Source organism: Dromaius novaehollandiae, chromosome 2 (genome assembly GCF_036370855.1).
Source record: "Dromaius novaehollandiae isolate bDroNov1 chromosome 2, bDroNov1.hap1, whole genome shotgun sequence".
Classification (NCBI taxonomy): domain Eukaryota; kingdom Metazoa; phylum Chordata; class Aves; order Casuariiformes; family Dromaiidae; genus Dromaius; species Dromaius novaehollandiae.
Genome location: NC_088099.1, coordinates 134,155,630 through 134,173,057, shown reverse-complemented (window position 1 = coordinate 134,173,057; position 17,428 = coordinate 134,155,630). Strand labels below are relative to the sequence as shown.

At 40.1% G+C, this 17,428-nt stretch overlaps 1 protein-coding gene across 1 annotated transcript; it reads left to right on the top strand.

The window, feature by feature from the left end:
* The first annotated feature begins 1,380 nt into the window (after positions 1-1,380).
* On the top strand, positions 1,381-17,211 carry SDCBP (syndecan binding protein). The gene is made up of 9 exons (XM_026102384.2): positions 1,381-1,544; positions 5,622-5,687; positions 8,732-8,810; positions 11,503-11,612; positions 11,908-12,066; positions 13,422-13,597; positions 14,860-15,031; positions 15,534-15,625; positions 16,502-17,211. Exons 2-9 carry the CDS (start codon positions 5,637-5,639, stop codon positions 16,554-16,556), a joined length of 894 nt encoding a protein of 297 aa, XP_025958169.1. The 5' UTR covers positions 1,381-1,544; positions 5,622-5,636; the 3' UTR covers positions 16,557-17,211.
* The last annotated feature ends 217 nt before the right edge of the window (positions 17,212-17,428 follow it).

The window sequence follows — 17,428 nt, the reverse complement described above, 5'->3', positions numbered from 1 at the left end:
ACAAAAGAAGGTATTGCCCTTCAGTTGTCAGCACCAACGTTCAGCAGAGTTGCACCACCTGGACAATGCACAGTCGTGTTAAGTGCTTCAGTCAATCACGTCTGCTATTTCCATGCTATACGGACACTACCGTGGTCTCGATGACCACCCCTACCCAGGATGGGAACAGGGCTTCACCCGCACTGAGCTCATTGCAGGATGAAAAGCTACATACACACTTTTAAGCCTTTCACTTATGTTAAAAGTCACTTTTGACTACACAAAAAATTTAGCACTACAAAAGCAATAATCGTCTGTTAGTATTAAGTCAGCGCTAGATTCCCTCCCTTTCTCTCTCCCTCCTCCCTGCCCAAAAGGTACCTAACAGAATTTTTATGAACTTACATGTAAGCCCAAAATCGCACTTAAAAATGTATGTAGTGATCTGTAGTTGCATGGCTCAGGAGTCAATGGTTAAGATAGCTCTGCCTGATGACTGGATATAAAAACAAACCTCTGAGCAGCTGGAGAGAGGCACTACCTCCAAATTTAGCGAATTCAGCTGTGACTGCTGCCAGAATACGATGCACCCCGTGAGGCTCACTGAAGATGCTAACAGCCAGAGAGATCCAAAAGCTTAGGAGGGCTGGAAAACATTATAACAAGATCTGTTTAAATACAGTTGTAATTTCATAGGCAGTGGAAATGATGTAACAGCTTGCTGCTGTTAAAACGGAGGGACCTTCCCTTTCCTTCCTCTTCCTCTTCTCTCCTGTTTCCAGCAATACCCTCCCTTCCCTTGCTCTGGCACTGGTGGTGCCAATCAGAATAGTTACCTACATGAGGAACAAACTTTGACAACAGGCAGTCTTGCAAAGAAGGATTTAAAAGACTGAAAATTGATGCTGGAGAAGTTAACGCTATAAATAAGGCAAAGGAGTAATAATTATAGTAATTGAGAGCTGCTTTCCTAGTTTGTAGCAGAATTTTTCTGTAACTAGGGTACTTTAAATCGTGATTTCTCTCGGGGTGTTTCCCTGAGAGACGTGCTTTATTTCAGATGAACACCGGTCAGGGAGGCCCTACGTGCAGTGCTAAACCCCGCGTCAGGCCATGGGAACACAGGAGCCTCTGCGCCGCTGGAATTTATAAATATACAAAGAGAGGGAAAAAGAAGAATAACCCCAAACAATCAGTAACTGATATAAAGCATACAGCATACATTTCATTAAAAAACGTGGAAAATGAACAGCAAAGGCACACGCCGGCCCCGGTCTCTCCGGGCCACCCCGCGGGGAGCCCAGCCGCGGCGGGCCCTGCCCCACGGCCGGCCCTGTCCCACAGAGGTGGCCGCCTGGCCCGGCCCCGGCCCCGGCCCCGCCCCCGCCCCGCCGCCGTGTCACGGGCTCCCGCGGCCGGAGCATGCGCGGGGCCGCCCCAGTTGTTCCGCCGCCTCCGCTTCCCTCATAGCGGCGCCGCTGGGACCTGCGGGAGCTGTTGCCGTTGCCGCCGCCGCCCCCGTGTGCTGAGGCCCCTCCGCGAACTGCGGCCGCCGCCTGGGCGAGGTAAGAGGCGGGGAGCTGCCGGCCTGCGCCCCGCTTTGGGCTCCCCCCGATCCCCTCCCCCCCCGCCGCCCTTTGTGTGCGGGTCCGGGGCGAGGCGGGGGGGCTCGCGCCGGGGGCGCGCGGCGGCGGCGGCGCCAGCGGCTCCTGCGCGAGGCGAAGCGGCGCCGCCGGCACCATGGCGACGCCGCGGGGGGCTGCCGGGGCACGGGGGAGCGCGGGCGGCGACGGCGCCGAGAGGGAGAAGCAGTTTCGGTTTTCCGCCCATGGAAGCGGCGCGTTCCTCTCTCCTCTTCCTCCCTTCCGCAGCGCCGGGGCGCGGGGAGCCGCCGGGCCGCCATGTCGTGCGGGGGCGCCCTGCCCCGGGCCCCGGCTCGGAGGGAGCCTGCGGTGCCGCCCTGGAAGCGCTCTGGCTTCGGGGCCGCAAGGGTAGCTTTGAGTCTTTGTTAGGAGCGAGACTTGTTCGGGGGGTTCCTGGCCTCTCGGTCAGGCTCGTTGTGCGAGCTGTACCTCCCCGCTGCGGCCTGCCTTTTCGTGAGAAGACTTGTAGGCCGTCGTGATACCTTCTTTTAGGCCGATTTAATACTGTTTTAAGGGTGGGATAGAGGTGCTTTTTTGGGCTAGGGGGCCCTTCTTCGGGTCTGAAATAGCAGCAGATTTCGGGGCTAAATGCAAAATGAGAGCAGCTGCTCAGAAGCTAATTAGACATGTATCAGAAGAAAAAACCCTCAGTTATTAGTGGAGAACGTGTCTTGCAAAACAGTTGCTCTCTTCCTGATGTCTCTGCCTGACCTTGAGGTTTTGTCCTGTATCTCCTTTAAAGATAAATTTTTAGTTCATAGGTTTCTAGCTGTTCTGGAGGTCAAAGCCAAGGCTTAAGAGAAGCATTGGTTTTATGGCCCACTGTAATTTATTCATATGCCACAGTCATAAAATGCCTTTTTTTTTCTTTCCTTTTTTTTTTTTTCCCCCCTCCTCTTTTTTTCCTCCTCCCCTCCTCAAGTCCTGGCTGCTGCTTCTTTCAGAGATAGCAGTTGCTACATGCTGGTGAGGCTCAGAGTTCAGTTCTTAAACTGCATTTAGCTTTGTCATTTCCGACTTGAAAAATATGTTGAAACCCTGGGTTCTTCCAGCTATGCCACTTTGTTATGTTAGAGATTATCAGCAGGAAGTTTTGGAAGTAGAAGTAGCCTAAGGATATCACGAGTGCTGTGTTTCCATGGTCCCTCCGGCCGGTGACTGGTTACTCTCCTTCAGTAAATAAGATCTACTTAGTCAGAAGTGCTGACTGCTGCGTAGCAGCATTTCCAAGCCAAAAATACTCAAAGTGGAGAGGTCTTTACAGAAGAGTTTTGTGGGTTTGCTAGCCAAATTATGAATGTATTTCCTGCTCCGCTCTTTCCTTTTATTTTCAGTCTTCACTTTTTGCTGTCCTAAAACTTTCACAGGTTACTGCATGTATTCTTTACAAGATTTAGGAGTACATAAATGATCTACAGTGATTTGCCTTGATTTCTGAGAGGAAAGGAAGCTATTGACTCCTCTTTTGCAGTAACCCTCTATCTAGCTCCTGTCTAAGGCTGTTTCAGAGTCTGTTTAAACTCTTGTTTATACTGTGGATAACATTAGGTACAAGTCATGGACAGATTGTTCCTGAAATTACTGGTGGTCTCTTACAGTGAAAATGGCTATCAAATGGTCATATTTTAAAGTAAATACGCTGGTCTTCGGTGTCTTACATTCTTATCTGATGTGTAATTAGCTGAAGGAAGTTAAGTGTTAAATTTGCTGGTGCAGAAGTTGAAAATACTCCCTTTTGACCTAAAAGCAACAAAGATGCATGTAATTACAGTGGTGACAGTTATTCTAGCTATTTAGTTGGAAACCCAAGAATAGTAACCATTAAGTTTATAACCAGGAAGATAAGAGCAGTTCCTCAGTAGTTTAGACAAATGCTTGGATTTTGTGACCTTCTACTGGAGGAGACAGGGTGGCCTATATGACTGTAAAATGGCAGGATAAGCTCTTGGAATATTTCCTTAAGAGATCAGAGAACAAATGCATGTTTAGCTTTGCTAGCGCAGTCCTGCAGGAAGTACCACACTCCTCTGGTAAACTAGAAGTTTGAGATGGCCCTATGTGACAAACGTGATCAGGAGTCACAGTGCAGAGTGGGAGTGGTCTGTGGGAGAAGAATTAAAGCTGGTGGAGATTTAAACTAACTAGAGTGTGAAAATTGGTCACTGAGACCAGGAACCCAACAGACCTTGTGCTGTTCTCTACCCAGTGTATGAAGTCATAGCTTGCTGTTAGCAGAACACTTTTCCTTCCCCTCATCATCCTAAAACAGGGTGTCTTTGCTGTCTGTGGGGAACATGCCTTTGCAGTGCTGGGGAGCATACTAATTTTGAATGACTGTGTGTCAATGCTTGAACCTGGAGTTAAATTTACCAGCACAGATGTAGCTTAGAAGTAGACTGCATGCCTGATGCTGTGGATGGTTTTAGAGGTATTGGCAGCAGAATGCCAAGTGCAGAGGACTGCTTACCTGAGTGAGGGTTTCATTGGATTTGGACTTGTGTTTGCTATTGTTTGTTTTGGATGAGTGAAAGCATGTGACTGTTTCAGGTCAACACTGGCTTAAAACAGAATTTTAGACTTTTTTTTTAAGTGTATGCTTAATCTATAGTTGAGACCTGGAAGCTCTTTTTTGTTTGGCTTAGTTGCAGCAGTTTGACAAAAGCATCGGTCACAAATAGCTTTTACAACATAACGGGCCACATGCACATAGTTTATCAAATTGGTATCTCTTATCAGATTTTTGGCACTCTTTTTGATGTTCTGATTGTAGTCTGATGTGATACTGGAGCTGTCAGGCAGTTTGCTGAACAAGCAGAAATATTGTTGATGACCTTAGTGTGATAAGAGATGTCTCCTCTGTTACTGCAATATAATGTTAGGCATCAAGGTTTTTTCATCAGCCTAAATTCAAGAGCTTCTCTACATACAAATATGTAGTGGTCACTTTCAGTCTGGAGTTATTTCTAAATTGTTATACAAATAAGGATCTTTAATTTTGTCATCCAATGACTAGTTTAATCCCCAAACTGGAACCTTTTAATAGGGCTGCTGTTAACTTCATTCTCAGTACCTCACATAACTTGTGAAAATTGTGTGCTATTTTGTTGTCTTCCATTCCCCCCCCCCCCCAATTTAAATGCTTACATAGTTTGAGCATCTTATTGCCCTTGTACAATGAATTGCTCTTCTGTTGACCTCCTCAATAATGTGAGGGAGGGAGTTCATGAACATAATAGTTCCCAAAGCCTCCATTAGTTGTAGCAGAACTGCGTGTCAACAGGGTGCCTGAGAAGATCGTGTGAAACTGTGGGGTGTGGTTGTGCCCCCCCCCCCCGCCCCATTATGTTGCCACAGGCCTTTCCCAACATCACCTGAGAGCAAGGCTGAAGTCTCCTTGCATTTTGAAACTCTCCACTGGCTGAGTCTGTCAGGTTTATGGTCTCTTGCTAAAACTTATATGGTACAAATGGATACAGGAAGCCAGTAGTCTTTAGTGACTTCTTAATGAAACTTCAGAACCCATGGGAACTTTTAGGTAGTTTGGATGATAGTGTGAAAGCTTCCACAGTCATATGTAAAATACCCCGCTATTACAAGGAGGGATATGATTAGATTTCTTGTTATATGTTATCATCATTGCATCCTAGCCTCCTAAAGTCTTTCTTTGCAATACTTTTGGAACACAATTTCTCTGTATAGGCTTTCCTCATAGTTGAGATCTAAGCCTTGATGACAGAGTGTAGTAAATAAAGCCTATTATAGAAAGACTGTTGTGGATAACAGATTAAATGGTTAGTCTTAGTAGAGTTTAACTACAAGTGCAGGGTGGTTGTAATGCTAAGACTTGCAGGCCACAGATCAGCTGAGCATTTCACAGCTTGCTCACTTAATGCTGCTTGTCTTTTTTTGGTTTTGTTTTAAGTTGCAATACTGAGTAAATGTTTCTGATGTATCTGATCATTTTGTTTGTTTGCTTTTCTTTTTGTCCTTTTACCCCAGTGAGATTACATCAAAATGTCTCTTTACCCTTCCCTGGAAGATCTGAAGGTGGATAAAGTTATTCAGGTATGGTAAAATGTGGTAGACTTTCATGAGATGAATTTTAATGACAATAATAGAGCTAATGACCTCTAATCTAGGGAAAGAGGGGCTTCTAATGTAGGTATGAATTCTTGTTTTGCTGTTACACTCTGAAAGAAGGAAACAAAAAACATGGTTTGGTATAATGTGATTAATGCTTATTTCACCACTGTTGAATATATTCATTTTGTTTTGCTAACTTGGGCAGTTCTTTAACATGTTGATATGTGTGCCTCATTTTTTATATGATCTTAACTAGACAAACATGAATAGTCTCTTCTCGTACTGCAGGGCAACTCTGAAGTGATAAATAGGCACTGGCTGAGCTAGTAAGCTTGCCATGTCTCATTCCTGGTGTTCAAACCTGTGGCAGAAAGCTTTCATGATCAGTTGGGCTCAGAAACCAGAACTGCCTCTCTTAACACCATAGGGAATTGCACACTTGCCCTTTGCTACTTTAGGGTCATGACTATCTCTCTCATTACTTTAGATTATCACATTTGTGTAAATCCCTTTGTGCATAAGAGCATTGGTAGCTTTATTATTAGACAAGATGAAGATAAAAGCAATGTTTTGTCGAACCAAGTAATGAAAGATATTTTAATGAATAAAAATTCTACAAGAAACTTGACTTTAAAAAAAGGATTCTCCTTAGCTTCTTCAGCATGTTACCCAATTTCCACTCTTTCTCTTAAATGTAGTCTGGATTACTTCCCTGCTTAAACAACAGAAATAAGTTTTGCTTAGTTTTAAGGTGTCCTTTTCCATCTCATTGGGAAGCAAGTGAGCAAACTGCACAGACCAGCCTGTTGCCTTCTTCGCTGCCCCACGGTAGAATGCCTTAGTCTCACCTATTATATGTGTGGGATGGGAGTCTTGAAATAGTAGGTGTTTGCTCCCTTGCATTCTTCTTATCTTTCCAAAGTCCTCTTGCTATTGTCAGGTAACACTGAACTAAAAAAGCAGCCTGGAGCCAAGAGTATGCTCTTTCAGTCTTTAAAAGACTGTTAGTGTTCATATGTTACAATGAAAAATATTAAATGCAGTCTTTCTACTACTTGAGTCTTGTTACTACTTGATGAAGATGTGATGAAATGCAAAGAGAGTATTGATGCTGAGTCCTGTAAATATTAAACTGTAGATTTACGTTGTATCATTTTATAGAGCAGGGATTCATCTTGTATAATGTCTTGCCCATACTTTCAGCAGGGCCTATTAACTTGGGCAGAGGTTCATGTTCATGTGGCTACACCTTTATCAGCTGCATTATGTTCTTTCACAGACGAATAAGAGTAAGCTCTGAGAGATTTCCATAGGGAGCAGGACAAATTGTTCTCTTAACTTAGTTTTGTCCTCAGTGACACTGTAATCTCAAAGATCACTTTTCCAGAAAATACTTCATGCTGGAGATATGCTTGCTGTCATACTTAAAGAAGACTGTCCAGTCAAAATTTATATTAGCATTTCAGGAAGTTCTACCACTTAAGTGGGACATCAAGCCAGACAGTCTGTAAGGAAATTCATGCAGGGGGTGGGATAGAAATGAGTCAAGAGCATTCGGTTACAGATTGCCAGCAAAAAGAGTTGGATATTCTTGCTGCTATCATCAAAGCAAAAGACTTGCCCTTGAACAGTTACGTGACAGTGTTTCGCTTTACTAGGAGGAACTAGGCTGTGTACAAGGTATAGCTGTGACAGGGGAAGTAAAACACTGTTACAAAATGTCATTATTTCAAGAGTGAACTGTTTCAGTTGTGTTGCTGATTTTGATAGCAAAGGCTAAATTATTTGCTGTTTGTATAAGTGCACTATGAAGATGCTATCTTGTTAAATACAACTGAGAGAACTTATGGGGGGGAGGGAGCAGAGTACTGAGAGACTAAGTCTCTAATCACAACAAATGAGTGAGATTAAAGGGACTGCTGGTTAAACTAGAGGGACTTGTCGTATTAAGTATTCTAAGCTATTTCTGGTGTCCACCACTTGGATTGGAGGTTTTTCTTCTAAATGCATGTGGTATTGGTAAATAAAGAGTCACTTTTGCTCTAAAACTCCTTTCTAAAAACAACTCCCTTGAGAGAACTAGTAAGTCTACTATTTTAAAGCATTATTTCCTTAAAAACACTGAGTAATTTGACCATCGTGTTGAGTTAGGTGATTCATGTATCCTGTTCAGCATAATGTTTCACTATGCATTTAGTGGTTTCCATCCCCCACCCCTAACCTTTCAACCATGGTAAAGATACTGGAATAGCTGTTTCCATCACAGTTAATAAGCCTCTGTAAGATGCACGTTTTTTTTTTTTTAATGGTTATGAGTATACAAGGCCCAAAAGAGGATAGCTCACATATTGGGAAAAGGAAGGAAACAGGCCTACTTTAATGATATCTCTTGCATTGCAAGTCAATAAGCAGTATAGAAACTTCTAAGCTTAGTGTGCTTGCTGTAAAGTTGGGCATTTGGGAACTTCTCTAGAGAAAAAAACTAGACTATTCAATTCTTTCAGAAGTTATTAAACTAGTAGCATCTAAATTTTATGGTGGTTATAATTTACAAGCAATGACTGACACATTAACTCATGAATAGTCCCTGCAAATTGCAAAGATATACAACTGCTGTGATCCAGCTGGAAAAAATGATTACAGAACACTCTGTGAAAGGCCATACTTTAAAATGTAGTTAAGCTTCATTGACAAAACTTTATGAAAGTCAGTGTGTCTTTTAAGGACATCTTATGCTCTCTAATAGTAAACAACAAAACCAGAACTTGATTTGACAGTAAAGCCTTTCTGCATTACTGTAGTTCCTTTTCTGAGGAAGGTAGAAGTTGATCTGCTGAAGTAGTTCAATACAAAGTGCTGCAGTATCATTGAAGTTACATATTTCAAAGAAAAAGGTTGACCTCGGAGCTCCAAGATGCATGATAATATTTTTTAAAAAGATACTTTGTCTCCTGGCTTCACAATAAAGATTTCTTTTTTCTTTTTTTCTTGTACAAGATAATGCATACGAGTTTCTTTTCTCTTAGGCTCAGACTGCCTATTCTTCAAACCCAGCTAATCCAGTGATCTTGTCGGAAGCCTCTGCCCCTGTTCCTCATGACGGAGGTAAGCTTATGTGCCGTATAGTATTCTAAATGTTTTGGAAAGCAGTTGTGAAAAACTGAAGTTTCAGAACAATCCAAAATATTTATAAACATGTAGCTTTATACTCTGTTTACCAAGGGTGAGACAGTACTTTGAGGGAGAGCGTCTTACAATGGGGGAGCCGTAGAATTCACAGAAGTGTTTACTTCCTGAAGCAAGTTGTGGTAAACAGTCACCTGTCTCCTAACTTGTGGAAACCTTTTCCAAGTGAGCCTAGCATAACAAGATCTACTGTCTGTATTATTTGACTTCTCCTTAACTCTTGCGTCCAATGCTTAGATCTCCTTATTTATCACCTGTGTGTTCAAGCTTTAGAAGACAGCATGAGTTTGAATGTCATTCCTCTCCACACTCAAACATATGAGCTATCTTAGAAACAAACAAAATGCAAATCTAGGTCAAGGGAGAAGTACCTAGGAAAGTGAAACTTAATATTGTCACATTAGCAGCATAAAAATTCCTGCAGATTTTTTGAGATCAGTGAGCCTGGGGTGTAAAATCCATCAGATCTAAAGCTGTTTGACTCTTCTTCTTCGTTTTTCTTCCTTTTCCCCCATGCATATGGGGGGAACATATCCAAACTAACTTTATGAAAGTGTCCAGGTGGCTCTCTGAGATGCACAGATATGTTTGAGGTCAGAATTCTGGGCTAGTACATTATACTTGGTCTGAAAGGCCTAAAACTTCTCACCAACATGACCAGTAATAGTGCTGGAACAGCTATTGGGAATGCTGGTGGATCACATATTAAAGCTTGTGGGTGTAACTTTGTCTCCAGTTCTCACCTTGGCATTAATGTGTCTAAGTTCTGACTTTAAGGTAGGAGGTTGTATAGTTCATGAGATCAACCTGTCGTTGATTCTTTCCAGAATAGGTACACATGTAGCCTAACCTTATCTGATTAGACTTTAAGTTTGCTTCAGCTTCTTGGTAGTATTCTTTCTGCTGCCTGGAATTTGATTTGTCTTGCAGTTTTTGTGCCTACCCTATTGCTGGTCATATGACATAGTTTTGACATCAACTTGTATGTGAACAGCTTGGGAGCTGTGTGTGGCTGATAACTGATTAATCACTCAAACTATCCCAAAGGAAGGGAGGTCTATCAGTCAATCTGTAGGACATGTCAATCCTGCTGGAGAATCCCTCTGTCCTGGCAGAGGCAGGAGAATATACAACACCAAGAGCTTTCAGGCATTTCCCGCTAATAGAAGACTGACTGTTTTGAATGACAATGTAGTAGAGCCAGCAAAGATGCATCCTATGTTGTTGTACTTGAAGAATAAAAGAGAAGAATATAGTAGCTGCAAAAGTCTTACACAGCTTTAGGTGTATGTAATCCTAGGGCTGTGGAAAATGCAAGCAAAAGACAGGCATAGAAGAAATACTTATTAAAAGCTTGTTTATCAGTAAAACCTCAATATTATTACCTCAATCTTGAAATGAGATCAGACAGCTCATGTGAAATAGAAAGCAAACTTGACCCCTGAGTCTCTTATGGAGCAAAAAAGGGTTTTCTGTTATATTAGTGCTTACCTTGCCAAGGTGTTCACCTTTGTGTTCCTTCCCTGAACAGTCATTTTCTGTTTCTGGTCAAATATGGATTCTTGCTGTTTTCATACATACTACCCTTTAGTGATCCATAGGGAGCTATTTTCTGTGAACTGGGGAGCCTGCTTTCTTTCAAGGCTTTCCTTTGTACCACCTTGCTTTCTCCAAGCAGTCTTTCTAGTCCCCATTGCTTCAGTCAAAATGGCCAGTGGACTTGGTTCTTCTAACTGCCACTTGTTAAATAGCACCTTTTGCTTATCTGTGGAATGTTAAGAGCTCATATCAAGCTTATTTCCAAAGTGGCTTGAATCAAGGTCTGACAAATCTGTCAATTTAGCTTCCTTTTCTTCCATTCCCTGCAACCCATTTCTCTTGGGGCAGGGGAGAATAACCTTCTACTATATTTTAAAGGCCTTGTTTATATTCTCTTGATATAGAAGTGTGTCTAAAAAGACTTTGTTTTGAAGCTGTGAGAAAATGACAACTACTTTCTACAGAGAAGTCTGCTTTAATAATCTCTGTAAGACCTTGACTTCCTGCATTTTTATAGGAAATGACCATGTCTGGAATTTAGAATGTTTGGCATGGATGCTTCTCAACAATGCTGTCCTTTACTTGGCAGAAGAGCATAGTGTGTCGGTTCCGCCCTCACACATGTCCTTCTGTCTATGCTGCTGCCTTCATATGTGGTCCTTAATGTTCCCTGTATTCTTCAGTAGTTCCCCACCAATTGCCCAAAAGCTTTGGAGGAAGGGCATGTTTTCATAGACTAGAGCATGTCCTTGCTTTCATATCTCATTGCCATGTGTCTAATGTTTATGCCATTAAGGATGTAACTTGGAAGTTCTCTGTAAGTTTAGGGGGTTTTCTTTAAGAGGAAAAAAAAACCCCCAAAAACCTACCTGTCTAGTCTAGTTACTTTTCTAAACTGAGGTAGAATAACAGTCCTGGTTCAAGTGGATCTTTCAGCAAAATTTTCAAAATTACCTATATTACAATACCACAAGACTTGTCAAAATAGTGAGTATGTGAAAGCAATAGAGCAAATTTGTTCTATTAAACAAATGATTATATTGTCATTTCTTTTTTCCTCTCCCTCCTGTAGGTTTATATCCAAGACTGTATCCAGAACTTTCTCAGTACATGGGACTGAGCCTCAATGAAGAAGAGGTGCAGAGAAACTTGCCAATGGCAGCAGCTGCTCAGTCACAGGGTGTAGGTACCAGTCAAGGGTGTTTTAGTAAACAAAAATATAAAGACCATATGTATACCTACAATTCTAGATAGAGTACTGAATGTCATATTTAATTGGTAAATGAATTGTTTTAAGTAAGTGTCTATTTGCTTTACTCTTTAAAAACGGAGCACTGTATATTTCCAGTTTGGGGGGAGGGGAGTAAAACCGGTGTTGTGATTTAATTTGTGTTTTTCAATATTGCTTGGTATGAACACACATGTAGCTTTTTACAAAAGTTGAAACTAAATTGTCTGGTTATTTTGTTTTAATCAGCAACTGGTAACTCGACCTTCTACTAATTACATGGTAGCTCCAGTGACTGGAAATGATATTGGAATTTGCCGAGCAGAAATTAAGCAAGGCATTCGGGAAGCAATTTTGTGTAAGGACCAAGATGGCAAAATTGGACTTCGCCTTAAGTCTGTTGACAATGTGAGTATAGAAGGTTGCTTTTGCTTGTAGAAATACTACTACTGAAATTAGTAGTGAAATTAATATACACTAGACAATTTTTTGTGACTGTGTAAGTTTACTTATCCATTATCAGCTTTCAGAAAATCTTCCAGTAGATCAGAAATGTAGAGGGCTTAAGCTGTTTAGACTTGGATCTAAATTTACAGCAGCAATTTCTACTTTCATATACTTTGTAACACCTGAGAACTGTGTAATGTGTTTTCCACTCTGAAGTATGGAATTGTCCTTCCACAGTCACAACGATGCTTGTTAGCAGTTCAAGACACTTACCTCTATCTTCGTGAAAGCATTGGGTGATGCTTGCAGTTCAGCAGTATCTAGGGTAGTACCTGTAGCTTATAAGTACCTCCTCTTGTATTGTTCCAATATATTACTTGTGAGAAAAGGATAGTGAAAGTGTCATCTTCACAAAGCATAAAGAATAATTTCAGAGTAGGCTTTCTCTGGTTTCCTTTACCATGGATGCAGCTGCAAGATGATCTTTAAACTGCTCTGGAGCTTCTCTATTTTGATATTTCTTGATTCTTGATATGGAAAAAATGCTACTTTTTTCTTGCCAGACCACTTAATCTGAACAGCCAAAAAAAAAAACTTGAATGCAAGTTGCCATACATCCTTAAAGTGCTCCTGTAGTCCTCCTAACATAGGAAATGCTAGGAATTTCCTGGATGCTGTAATTCTCTCCCTGCATATAGTAAGGAGAGGAGTATTTACCTTTTTTGACGTGACATGCTTTACTTGTGTTTTTTGGGGATTACTTTAACTAGAAATAATGTTTAGCACCTTTGTTATTAACTGAGATGATAACAAGTCATTAGCAATATGCAGTTGAAAACTAATGGGGTTGAGAAAGATTGAGAAACCTGCCATAGAGTTCCTAGCACTGCTGATATATTTCTCCAAATTATATATAGACTTTGTGATGCTTAGAAGGGAATTCTTAGTTAAATGCACAAGCAGATCTTATTGAACTTATCAGTACTTTCTTGATCCAGTTGTTCAGACTTCTTATTAAAACAGAATAGTACTTACCCCTTCAAATAAACACAGTATTAAACACAGTATTAAATCCTTCTTTCTAACTTCATTTCAGCATTAACTATCTTTCATAGTCTTTTGGAGACATCTAGAAATAGAGACTAAAGTTCCAAAGCGCATCTTTGAGATACGATTAACAAGTCCTTTTGTCCATGTGGTTGGTATTACGTAGATAATGGGGAAACTCTAAAGGGCTGTGTGTTCTGTTACTGACTCTTATCTTTAAGGAAGATTGTTATTTTTGTTTTGTGTATTTGCCCTTTCTTCCTTTGTAGGGTATATTTGTCCAGTTAGTACAGGCAAACTCTCCAGCGTCTCTAGCTGGTCTGCGATTTGGGGACCAAGTTCTGCAGATCAATGGTGAAAACTGTGCAGGATGGAGTTCTGATAAAGCACATAAAGTTCTGAAACAGGCTTCTGGAGAGAGAATTTCAGTGATCATTCGGGACAGGTAAAACTAACCACAGATACAGAAAGTGGTTGTTGCTCATCTAAGAGTAATTCAGTGGGGTTTGGGGGTCTGCTCACTTGAGAAGCACTGCAGGCATTACAAACTCTACCTGCATAACATTTCTGAGGAACTTTAATACTAAGTTCCCTTTCATAGGTTACTGTAGAAATAATTATTAACCTGTAAACTTTCAGTGCACATGTCTTGCCTGGACATGTTGAGGCCTAACAGCTTTGAGGGAAACTAATGAATGCTAGCACAAGTCAAACTTAAGTTCTGAATTCACAAACTCTGTGCTCTTTCTGACACAACTTGACTCTTGCCCATAATGATGGGAAAAGCAATAAAAGATGTACTAATATTTTGAATATTGTGGTACTGAGTTTAAATATTGCTTTGCATTTGTATTTAGGCATGGTAGTTTTCTCATGAACTCTACTTATGTATGAATTTATGCCAGCTTCACCGAAAGTAAGCTTGAAGAATTGATAAAAACTTTTGTTACTAGATAGGAGCATGTAGCTAGTTGTATGTAATGATGATCTTGACAAATTCAACATAAAGCCTGTAGGCTGTGAGAAGACAGATAACGTGATTTGACTAAGTATGTGTCTTCAAGAGTTTATTTTTTTAAGTGTTGTGTTTCTTGTTTAAGAACCGAGCTTGAACCTGATGGAGTAAGACTACTAGCATACTACTTCTGTCATGTATTAAATCAAAGTACTGTGGCCAGTAGATACCCCGTTCTACCTGCCACCTCTTCTTCTCCTTAACCCCTTGCTGGATTTAGCAGCTTGTTAAGACACACCTTGAGGTTTTGTGTTTATAAGGCAGCAGTAATGTTGATGGGGAAGCCTTGATCTCCAGAGTCCTGTGGTCTATCTACAGCTGTTAATACTACCTGCACCAGTTTAGCTACCTTCTAATACTCGTAGACAAAACTTGTATTTCAGTGCACCACTTCTTAAATTTTTATTTTAGTTTCTGCACAGGGGGTGGAATATGGGTAGAATAGGATTAGAAACAAGTTTACATAGCCATGTAATGTGACTTCAGCCTGGAAAGAAGAGATTAAAGCAGCAAGTACTTGTCCTTTCAAGAAATGAAGTTAAACCCAACTACTATGAAAAGTAGTAGATATGAGTGTTATATTATAATTCCTTTTTGTAGGTCAAATATATGAAAATAGTGTTTTGGTTCTTTCTGTGCTTTAGTAGACTGGGAATATGTTCTTGCATTTTAAGTGTCTGTCTTTCTCACAGGCCTTTTGAACGAATTATTACTATGCATAAAGACAGTACAGGGCATGTTGGTTTCATATTCAAGAATGGAAAAATAACCTCAATAGTGAAAGACAGTTCTGCTGCAAGAAATGGACTTCTTACAGAGCACAACATCTGTGAAATTAATGGCCAAAATGTAATTGGATTGAAGGTAAAGTGTGTGTGTGTGTACACAAAAAGATTAGAATGTAATGCTGAATATTCATAAAATTGTTTCATGATCTCTATTTTCTTAATATACCTGATTGGAGAGACAAATGTTTTGAGTTTTTTAGCAGCTTTATATCTATACGTAGAACAATTCATTCTTTATTAGGTTGACCCTTGGTGTTTATCTTTAGTCTAACTTCAGTGGCATAAACCTAAAGCCCAAGCTTTCTCTGCCCCTTTTCCTCTGTGCCTGTGTCAAATTCTAGTAGGAATTTTGTCTGTGTATGTATTCCTTCTTCAGTCAGGATGTGTAAGATTACCAAACATTTATGAAAATATATCAGTACTGTAGGTTCAGTGACTTGCCCTGAAGGTTAAATATTCTGAACAAGGAGTTGTGGGTCTTTGAAGTTGTATAAACCTGTCTAGAAAAAGCTCCCTAACTGCTGCTTTGTTAATCATCTTGGGTGATGTTGCTTATGTGACTTCTTGTTTAATAACAGGACCCCCAGATAGCAGACATTTTGGCAACAGCTGGGAATGTAGTGACCATTACAATCATGCCTTCCAGTATTTATGAGTATATAATAAAGAGGTAGGTGGTAAACAAAGCAGTCATGGTGTTGATTATAATTGACAATTTTTTTTTCCAGGTTAAATAAAATACAATTATGTCTTGTCATGAGTACGAACTTAACATAAAGGCTAGATAAGGGAAAAGTCTGAAGAGTTATTTAACTTTATGGGTTTACTCAGACTGTGTCTGGTTTTGTTTTTAAACTGTTCATATGTCTGCTTTTTCTTCTCTTGAGCCTAACCAGTTCTAAATATAATTTGACTAAAATTGAGTCTCCAATAACTCTTGAAGTGTGTGGATAGCACAAGTTATTTGTTACCTTATAACTAAATGTTATTTCTAATGCAGTTAACTCTGACATAACCATAATTTTTGGCAGGATATAGTGAGTAGGGGTGTGGTGTTTCTGTTGTTTGGGTTTTTTTGTTCTCTTGAGAGCACTAGCTAGCTTTCTGTAGCTAAATTCCTTGCAAAATTATGGTTTTCAAGTTACTAGAAATTAATGCTGCAGCTTTTTGAATGTTTCAGGTATAATCAGATGCCTCCCCCTCTCTCCATGTTATCTTCTGTTATGTTCTCTTAATCAAATAAATTATATAAATTATTTAGGTCTAGACTACTACCATTTCTGCCCCTTACCCCATACTGGTGATTCTGTATTGCTTGTACAAATGTAATACCAACATCTTTCAGGGTGTGTACAACTCTGTTGCTCATAAAGATGCTGAATATTAGGAGCTTTTATCTTGTATGTGCAACTTGATGCAGCTTTTCTATACCAATGTACTTATTGCCAAAAATTGGAGCTAGCTATGGTAAAATTGCAGTGACTGGAAGCTTTCAACAGATTTCATGTTTGTCATACAAAACTGAATGTCTTTCCCTTTTCTTTAGGATGGCAACTAGCATTATGAAAAGTCTGATGGATCACTCAGTTCCTGAAGTCTGAACTCTGGGGGGGCGTGTGTATATATATAATGAGAATTCCACTAAACTTGGGCTATTATACTCAGTGATTTCTTTCTTCTGCACATGAGCCTTTCTGGAGGCCCAGAGAAGATATGCTGCATCAAGCATTTGCATCTGTTATGGCTGGGAATGTTCAACATATTATCTTGTTCATTCACAAACTGTAAAACTTGTAGCCTTATGTTTGACAAATGTGAAATTCCAGCTGTGTTATGACTTCTTTTAATAGGTCTCTTAGTTTACTACTACTACTATAAGCCATTGCAACGAAAGGAACCAGGTATCACTTGCAAAGTTGCGTATTGTTACCCACAACCTAGAACAATACTGTGCTTTGTATGTTTCAAACAAAATGAGTATTTTTACTGCTTTGCAAGAGTAGATTTGAAATAGCATATTAGAAATCTGGCTGTACTAGCTTGTTTTTGTTCTAGTAGATTCTGTTTGTACAAGAATACCAGCTAAGCTGAATATAGCTAATGACATTCAGTAAGTAAGCATACTAAAAGTAGTGTACAGATATACTCAAATCTTTTTATTACTTGTTATACAAATTGTAATTAATATGCTTAATCTCTTGCCTTAACCATGTTCTTGAGGATTCAGAAATAACCAAATAAAAGACTGAAACTCTAGATCATGTGTGTGTGCTTATTTGGATGAGCAAAGAAAACTTACCTTAAAATAAATCTTTCACCAACAGCAGCAGCAAGCTAGAAAATACAGTTTAGAAAGTGATCTTAAATAAGCTTGCCCCTTACAGTATTAAGATCTAAGGACTACAATTTTAACAAATTTCAAGAATATACTCTTAGTGTATCTTGTTGAACAGATAAAAAATGCTAATTGTGT